Consider the following 9,892-nt stretch of genomic DNA (forward strand, 5'->3'; position numbering starts at 1 on the left):
GTGACGTCACACTAAGGCTTCTGAGATAGCTCTATAGACCCAAACAACAAATGGTTTGAATTTTTATAACGGCTCAGATCTCGTTGTCGGGTTTTGAGGCGAGAAAGGGATATCACGATTGGCTTGATTTTGCCACGCATAGAACCCGTTTTACCCCAATCAGAGATTTATTTTCGTCGCTCAACGACAGATGGTACTACAGTCATCTTGTTAGTCGTCCCTTATATAGAGACGGAACCAAGCCAACTTGTTTATTTGTTGGTTGGGTCTATACGCTAATGGCGCTTATTGAAACTATAACCCTCTTTGTAAGTGTGTAGGATTTTATCGGTACCAGTGCTTGGTATCTCTAGAAAGAGTTCCTTCAATGTTGTCTTCCGTTTGTAATCAAAATCACACATTAAAGGGAATGCGAATTTACAATTGCATATCATATTTTACCACGAAAGTGTTATTATGTTACACTTTCAAGTCTCTACTTTCAAAATATCAAGTTTTTAATATAATTGAACCAAAGTTTCTATTTTTAAAATCCATTGAAAAATCACGAAGACTCAGTTTCGATATATCAATAATTTTGTCTTGTCGAGCTTGTTCGCCTGTTTGATGACGTCACTATGACGTTGAGAAAAAAAAGCGCGATAATCCTCTACGCGTCTCGAGCTTCTCGCCAGTCTAAACTCTGGGTCTGATAGCGGAGAGAGTGGGACCATCTCACGTGAAAAATATATCTGTGACGTCAGTCTACGGGAAACGTTTTAGCCTTTCATAAAAAGTGGATTTCAAATCATTTCATATGAAGCATTTTCAAATGCATATTGCCAAATAATAATTAGAACTCTGAGAATTAAAAGCTTGATATTTTTGAATTCACAGAAATTAATTCTATCTTTTGTTTTATAAATCAGAGGTTTTTCAAACGAAGCTTCACATTCCCTTTATAAGGACTCTTTCTGGAGTCAAAACAGCTTGCACTACAATCTCCACATTCTTTAACAACCTACCAAGGTTTCTGACGCGCTCCGTCTGGCCGTTTTTAGAGATATGGTGGCCTTGAACAACTTGCAGGAAACTTTCCCCGGCGTACTTGTAAAGTATCTTAAAAACATATTAACATTTACAAAAAAGAAAAAAAAAAAAAATGTGGGTTAACATACTTCTAGAAGTGAACTACCAGACATGTCTTCATAATCCGCTTCAGCGTATTGTTCGTACTGATCCTTTCTCACTGTAGGCCTGTAGTGCTCGGCATACTGAATGAATAGTAACAACAAAGGAAACCATTAGTACGACGACACATCCCTATTATAACATTTAGGGGTTTTGAATGTGAAGATGGCATCGGCGGGTGAGTGAATATTTTTTGAAATATCACCTTTTACTCAAGCTGATGGTGCCACCTCGTGACTTATTTTTAGAACAATAGGGTCAGTGTGCCTAACTTTGGACAGCTGCAACTTTAGACACTTTTATTATAAAAATCATATTTAATTACTGGATGCATCAAATTGATAATGAAATAGCTTATTTTAAAGCTTAGAATGTGAGGAATTTAGAAAAAAATACTTCAAAGTCGTAGAATAACATCCGCCTACGTTACGAGCCAAATTAGCCCACTCCCCAAACTCGTCCATTTAAATTACGGCCAAATTTGACGGGGGTCAACCCTTTGGTCCCGGGAAATAAGGTTTGACGAAAATTAGAGAAATCATACCTGAACAAACTAGAAACCATTCGAAAGAGCAACTTTTTGGCTTCATAATCCGTATTTTAAACACTGTCTTACGCGGGAAATTCGACGAAATATTCAGCTTTAAAAACACCTGGGCAAATTTCTAACTTTGGGCACTTTCATGCTGGCCGATTTCTCCGTTTGTTAACACTAATTAACTCGCGATATTAGCCTTTGCAATGGGCCTAGTAGATGTAGGACTGGGCTTAAAAAGAAACGTTTTATTCCCCCCTATAGGCCTAAAAGGAATGAAGTATAGGTAGGCCTAAATAGGCCTAGGCCCTATATACCTAAAAACCTACATAAGTAGCCCCATATTTAATAAAGTTTGTTTTAAAGAAATTTCTGATTTTTTATATATTTTAGGCATACGTCTAGGTCGGCCTAGGCTAAGCCTATATTTTTACTTTTGAAATTGTGATTCGCCTAATGCTTCCCCAAGTCACCCTTTTTTCGCTGTCCAAAGTTAGGAAGGGGGCGTCCAAAGTTACATAGAAGTGTCCAAAGTTGAGCACGAATTCGGCCTTTGGGGAACTCTACTTTGTGAAAAATGTATTCCATTTAAAAAGTTGAAAACTTGTGAGAATGTGTCTTAAGAATGCTTCTCTCCATTGCTTTTTTAATTTTGAGTCTAACATATAAGCAACGGAAGTTATTCAAGGTTATGCAAAAAGTGTCCACAGTTATGCATACTGACCCTATAATTATTTTTGGGAGTTTGAAAATTAAAAACTTGATGAACCTAACAAAGTTTAAAAATAGGAAAATATAGGAGAAAAGCTTCGTTTATAGGAATCTATAGGAAGACATTGAAAAATAGGAAATATAGGAAAGTCATGGTCACCCTGCACATACACATAGCACCCCGCACGCAGATACTACGAAAATACTTTCGTGAATTGTTTAAAATTAATAAATTATAGTTTTCTTGATGGGTCTCACGAAAATAATGTTCAAATACTATTGCATAACCAAATTCATTATTCGGCGACTATAGGAAAAGAACAATTTGCTTAAGTTAAAATTATTATAGATAGGCATGAGTTAATAATATGTTAGCTCCTTATAAGTTACTCAGGCAATTCATTTTTATACTGCAGTGTTTTCTCCCTCGCCGCCAGCGTCCCAATTATATGCGACACTCTGCGGCCGCCACGTGAACGACAATCTTATTTACTCTTCTTTCCGGTTTTTCCCCGGAAGCGCGTGTAGTGGAAGCTACCCAATGATATCGGAGCTATTTAAGCAGCCGAATATTTCGCTCAGAAGCCTCGGTTAAGAAAACAGTTAAGAGATCAGTGGACTGGATTTAGCTCAGTTGTATAATTTTCTGGTTTCAAGTCACAATAACAACTCTTATCTTTATCGGTAAATTGCATTGAGTTCCTGCATTTTTTTTGTCTCAGTACTGACACAAACGCCATGATTTAATGTTAAATTGTTAAAACATAAACATTCACGACTTGGTGAAAAAGTAGCCGACGACTCGATGTCGAGGAGCCGTACGAGCGGGATTTGTTTTTTTTTCGACAAGAGAGAGCTCAACATTCGGATTTTTTTCCCGCGCGGGCGAAATGAGAGAAATCGCTGGATACATTACGCCTTTGGAGCCTGAGTAACTTATAGGGAGCAAACATATTATTAACTCATGATATAGGATAACCTAGTACTACTTGTTTTAGTTCGACCATATTAAAATATCAGGAGAACTTTTGAAAGTCAAGGAACTCTGCAAATAATTAAACAATAAAGACACGTTGCCACACAGAAGACCAAGTTGCCTAGTTCCCTTTAGACTAGTCGTCACATGCAAGGATTATTTTATAACTGAACAACCATCTTCGTTAAAATCAAAGTATTTTTCAGGATATTAATTAAGAGGAAAAATATGGCAAAAAATGGGATTTTCAGACATATTTCGTGAAATTATGCTAATTATAGGCCAGACTTTAAGGATCTATAGGACCACTGATTCTTCTTGGGATATATTTTATAAATATTTGGAAAACTAAAGCTTCAACTTCCCTTTAAAAGTTGTAATTTAGAAAGAAAATCATTTTAAATCACCGTAACCCTTGAAGATCAGTTATTACCCGAATGATGGTGACCATCCAGGCAAGAAAAGGCAGTAAGTGACACCATGATTGCCGACTGCCTGGATTCATCAAGTGAGAACGGTTGATATTGTACGGATATCCGAGATTACGAATGATGACCGGAATTTCGTCCACTGGATTTTTGCTCAATTTGAAGTCAGGCGATAGACATTGATAAAGAAACTAATGAAAAATTAAACTTACATTAAATGTCAATTGATGAGACAGAAGCGAAAAACTAACCTCAAACATGGTGTAGAATTCCTTGTTAGATGGTCCTTGAAGGAGTTTGTTAGTGATGGGCTGAACGCTTTTGTCATAATGCTGTCTTAGAAGGAACTGTTCGTGAAAATGTAATTTCAATTAAAAAAAGACCACACAATTAAAAAAATCCAAACCGTTTACAAATTACAGCGGCACTCACAAAATGTTATGGGCTTTCAAATGTAGCCATGGTGAAAAGCTATCAAAAGTCCCCGCCAGTACCCTCCCTTCTAGCCTATCTGGCTTAAACAATTCGCGGAACCTTTTAACGATAAAATCCCTAACAAGATTCAATTCAAAAATACTATGCAGGACAATAGGTAGCTTATGGATTCCCGAGGACAACAAATAGTATAGACAAAATATTTATGGATTTATCCGTGATAAATGTTTTCGTAACTTATATCTACATGCCAAAAATTAGTCTTAGTGAGCATCTAGTACTTAATAGGGGAAAGATAAAAAGTAGTCAAAATATAAGCAGACGAGGTTTCTCAATAAAGTATGCGAGGATGGGTAGTGAATTTGCTACGTTCAACGTTCTTCTTACATAAATCCGTTTTTGCCTGTATCATTTATTGGCCCTATCTTGCTTTCCATAATTGGTATTACAATGAAGAGTTTGCTTTTCTATAAAGTTTACTTGCTAAGAAATAAACGTATTTTTAATATTTTGTTCGTCTTAACTATAATTTAAGCATAATAACAAATGATAAGTTTCGAAGTACGTCTTATTTTACATTAACCGTAATGATAGATAAGCCCGTATTTCATAATTGAATAAATCTATCATTGCATCCTTGGAATTTTTAAAATCAATGGTGGATATCTATTCAATCTTCAACAATCGTCAAATGCAGGCACTTGTCGCCGCCCATACCTTTCGCAAACCGCCCAATGTGCAAAGCTTGGGAAGAATAGGACCTCTGAATTTTGGTTACAGCCGAATGGGCGAGAACCATAATGTGTCACTTATGTTAAGTGTATCTCAGATAAACTAGTGATATAATATCACCAATTTCAGGTGTATCTATGATAAACTAGTGATATATTATCACCAATTTCAGGTGTAGCTCAGATAAACTAGTGATATAATATCAACAATTTCAGGTGTATCTCAGATAAAAGTGATAAAATATTAACAATTTCAGGTGTATCTAAGATAAACTAGTGATATAATATCAACAATTTCAGGTGTATCTAAGATAAACTAGTGATATAATATCAACAATTTCAGGTGTATCTAAGATAAACTAGTGATATAATATCAACAATTTCAGGTGTATCTCAGATAAACTAGTGATATAATATCAACAATTTCAGGTGTATCTCAGATAAACTAGTGATATAATATCATCAATTTCATTTGCATATCAGATAAACTAGTGATATAATATCGAGCGCATCCTATATCCATTGCTCATAGTAACCCCCGTAAATAATTAACTTCTGGTATCCTTTACAAATCACTATAAACCAATTGGTCCAATGTAACAGGTAAACCAGAAGTAACAGTGCAAAAAAAACTTGGCAAGTTATATTATGATTTTACTAATGACCAAGAGCATTTATAAGCGGTATTGTCTCTGTTACACACTATGACAATGGATAAAGAATGCGCGTGAGGAAATTTGTTTTCACGCTATTCGCTAGCGAAAACTACGCAGCCGCCACCTCTCCACACTGCGTGGAACTATATACCGTTGATCAGAATAAATCTCGAATTCACCATTGCCGGCTTTCCGCGTTATTAAGACACTGAAACTATGGGATCTCAAATACGCGATGTACGAGGTTACCTCCCATTTTTAAAATGTGAGTAGTTTTTGGTAATCGCCATCTAGTGAGCGAATTCTGTACTTTGATTTTATTCCGTATTTTAAAAATGGCCGCGGACAACAACAATCTTTATGACACAGAGTTAACCCATTGTCAGGTCCCGAATGAAGTTTGCAAACCCACGATCTCCACTCCCTTAAATCCCTATCACTACTTTTACAGCCAAGAACGGAACATGTTCTACCCCAGCTTGCCATTTTTATTTTTCAAAACTTACTAATTACCAATGAGAATTAAAAAATATGTTCAAATCATCGGATTCACCGAGCCAAAGGATTTCAGACGATGGTTTTGAACTTCCTGCTTTTGAACGCTAGATGGCTTTAAACACCGACAATTAAAGAGACAAAAATACCGAATTTTACGCTTTACTTCGACGCTAGATGGCGGTATCAAAAACTACTAAGACGCAATGGCAGCCCCCCTTGAATTTGCCTGGTAAACGACGTATAGCTATGCCGTCAATAAAGGGAGGGTGAAAAGAAAAATCAAGCCATTTTTCATCGATTATTTTAATAATTATAAGACCAATCTGCCTAGTGAAAAACATCCGTATGGTTGAAAATTTCAAATTAGTTAAAAGATTTCATGAATAATTTTAAATAAGTACCTCCGACCATTCCCATAACTCCCTGCCTTCCTTATAACAAAATTCTCGTGGCACACTCCATGTCTTGAGACATAATTGAAACAAATTTTATCAAATCTCTCGATAAATTTCATTCGACATGGAGCGTGCCACGAAAATGTTTTTAATTAAAATTATTAATTTAAATAAAATTATCCATAAAATCTTTTAACTAATTTGAAATTTTAAAATCATTCTGTGTTATATCTTGGATGTTTCACTATGCAGATGTATAATTAGTAGAAAAATCGATAAAAAATGACTTGATTTTCTATTTCACCCTCCCTTTAAATTATTAATAATTACTATATAGTTTTACTTCTAATTTTGTTCATAATTGTGAATCTCACCATGTTTGAAATTCTAAAATACATCGGAGACAAGCCAGGAGCATTAGAAGAAGGGGAAAGAATGTTCAGGGAGAACCAGAAAGAGTCTCTAAAATTTTACTATGGCCAGAAGGGAATAAGAGAGAAGGGACACACTTTATATCTCCATAATGCTTTACGCTCGTAACAACAGTCTTACTAACCTCAAATCAACTACCTTTCACTGATTGGCTATCTAACTTCTGTCTTAGCTGTGACGTCAGATAAGAAGGTTGACGTATAAAAAGTAGTTTTGTTAACAACTTTACATTGAAGGAGATAAAAATGACCGAATTTCATGTTGATAAACGAAATCAAGCTGTGCAATTAATTTAGATACACGGGAATTGAGAACATACCAAAATCAGACAATTTGAAGGTAATAAATAGATGAAAACTAATTATTCTGAATTTATATTAAAAAATAAAAATTTGTTTTAATAAAATACATACTTGAGGTTATAATTACACAAAAACGAAACATCGACAGCCCTAAGCCTTTGGAGAATGAAAATCTAGCAGACAAATAGGCCGCCTGACACCGCGAAGAACTTAAAGAACTATTTTTGCAGTAAATTGGTTAAAAGCTGTGTACTTGCGCAAAGTTTTCGCGGTTTTCTTGAGGTTGGTCGGACTCTCGTTACCATAGCAGGCTCTAATGTCTCCCTTCTCTCTTATTCCCTTCTGCTATGGCTAACTAAAAAGACTACGTAATTTTAATTAAAGTGTGAAATGATAACTCCGACTTTTGTTCATTATTATTTTGAGTTTCAGTATTTTTGAGCGCAGTAATATTACAAAAAAGAACAACACAATTTCTTCCGCCTCTAGCGTTAAAGCTGCCATAGCCCATATGTTTCGGTTTGTTTGATCACCACTATACGCAGAAAAACCAAGCTGCAGGGGTAGCGATTGCGGCGCCCTCTATTCCCGTTTCACTAGCGAATAGGATAGGCAACTCCCTATATCGAACGACTGCTTATTCTGTATATACTCTGTTACCACATCGGTTGTCAACACGCGCAAAGCTAAGTAACCTACCTTTGTACGTGCTGTCAAGAGACGAAAAACTTCAGGATTTAAAATATCAGCGAGTTTTTTAGAGTGTAGTAGGCAATTTCACACGTATTTGAAACTAAGGCCTAGAGGTCAGTGCACTCGAGCTAAAAAACTCGCGGATATTTTAAATCCTGAAGATCCTGAAGTTTTTCGTCTCTTGTCAGCACGTACAAAGCTACGGTACATAGAGACCTAGATTTGCGCGTGCTGACAACCGATGTTGTAACCAAGTACATACGTAATAAGCTGTCGTTAGAGAGATACGGAGTTGCCTATCCTGTAGAGTGAAAACAAATTTCCTCACGCGTATTCTTTATCCATGCTATGACCAAAGAAGACAAAGCGAATGTTGCCCGGAAAAAAAAAAACACATTTGTCGTAGAATATTTCAAATTATACTCACATCTTTCAGTTTGTCACTACATTCCTTTTTGAATTCTATTGACTATTCAAATTACTGTTGCATCTGGTGAACGAAGCTTACCAAAAATTAAATTGATAGAAACTTATTCACGTTCAACGATGACTCAGGAACGATTGAATAGTTTAGCTTAATCTCAATCGAAAGAGACACAACAACTTTTTTGGACTAATCCGAAATGATCAAAAAATAAAATTGATTTTATTGACAGAATGACTGATAATCAACGCCCAGCCCAGCCCAAACGTTACTCATAAGTAGTAGGCGCGTACAAAAAATATTTTTTTCAATCCGCCGGCATCTTAATAAATGGCGCCCAGAAATGTAAAAAATGGTGTCTATGCAAGCAAGAAGGAATTTACTATAAGAAGGCCTAAAAAGGCGTCCGGTGCGCGCGTGATAGTCGACAATCCCCCCTCATGGGTGGGGGGAGGCTGGAAACCAAGGCGGGACTTAATATTTTATCTTACTCCATGTTTTCCCCATCTATCTCTTTTACCAGAGAGAATTTTACATATATGTAAAATTCTCTCTGCTTTTACCTTCTCGTTAAGCTTTGGTTTGGTTTTTGGAACTCACGAAATCATAAGTATAGTACACTTGATTCGATTTAGAAACAATTATAGAACGAACGATTTTTACGTAGAGACACGTATTCAAAATCCATTAAGTTAGGTTCAAAACCTTTAACTAACTTGTTAATGGAAATAAAAAACCATTTGCGTACCGTTTCAGCACCGCTGGCAGCCTCCATTCTTTGTTTACTTTGCTCGAGGTTTTTTTATCTAGTCGGAATACGTCATTTGCGTCTGTATGACCTATCCCCACGGGATCCAATAGGAATGCGCAGAGCAATGACGGACTTGTCCACTGACACCGGCGTAAGAGTAGAAGCGTAAAATCGCGCTACTTAGGTCTTCTTATAGTAAATTCCTTCTTGATGCAAGGAAGTCCGCGCGTTTCAAAAGATTTCACAAATATTTAGTACACTGGTTTCCTTTAACCTATAGACGGGATGAATGGTCTTTTGGGTTCTATTTGTTGCCAAGTTTTTGAATGGCGGCCAAAACAAAAACTTAATAACTCTTCTTTATGGAATAATGTCCACATGAAAAGCAATAAAAAATGTCCCGACGGACAACGCCGAGTGCCTTCGCTCCAAGGGAGCTTCAAAAATATTAGTCATCAGTAAAATCTACCCATTCTTTATATATTTTGATGGAAATTCTTACTACACGCGAGCGACGCCGCGGGTAACAGCTAGTTTTCTATAATAGTACTAACGTCCTTTCACTGCTCATATTAAAAAAAAATTATAAAACTGATCTAAAAATATCTTTTCTTGCGGTTGGGAGGCCACCATTTTGGCTAAGGGTCTCCAAATCTTAAAGGCCGGCCCTGGCGTGACTTAAATAACCATACCTGACCTAATACTATTGAGGTTCAAATAAGAAAACCTACACCATCATAAACGACTATAAATTT

At 36.3% G+C, this 9,892-nt stretch overlaps 1 protein-coding gene across 1 annotated transcript in view; it reads right to left on the bottom strand.

Moving 5' to 3' along the window:
* Positions 1–8,470, bottom strand: part of LOC149704585 (uncharacterized) — a 32,296-nt gene extending 23,826 nt beyond the window's left edge. The window contains exons 1-5 of the mRNA XM_089867028.1: positions 8,390–8,470; positions 4,072–4,167; positions 3,826–4,011; positions 1,158–1,253; positions 1,005–1,098 (exon numbers count right to left, since the gene is read on the bottom strand). Of these exons, the coding sequence (XP_089723154.1) occupies positions 1,005–1,098; positions 1,158–1,253; positions 3,826–4,011; positions 4,072–4,080 (385 nt within the window). The 5' untranslated portion in view covers positions 4,081–4,167; positions 8,390–8,470. The remainder of the gene's footprint in view (positions 1–1,004; positions 1,099–1,157; positions 1,254–3,825; positions 4,012–4,071; positions 4,168–8,389) is intronic.
* Between the last annotated feature and the right edge of the window lie 1,422 nt (positions 8,471–9,892).

This window comes from Phalangium opilio, unplaced genomic scaffold, assembly GCF_054372755.1.
Source record: "Phalangium opilio isolate 3A_F unplaced genomic scaffold, DU_Popi_V2 ptg000017l_1, whole genome shotgun sequence".
Classification (NCBI taxonomy): domain Eukaryota; kingdom Metazoa; phylum Arthropoda; class Arachnida; order Opiliones; family Phalangiidae; genus Phalangium; species Phalangium opilio.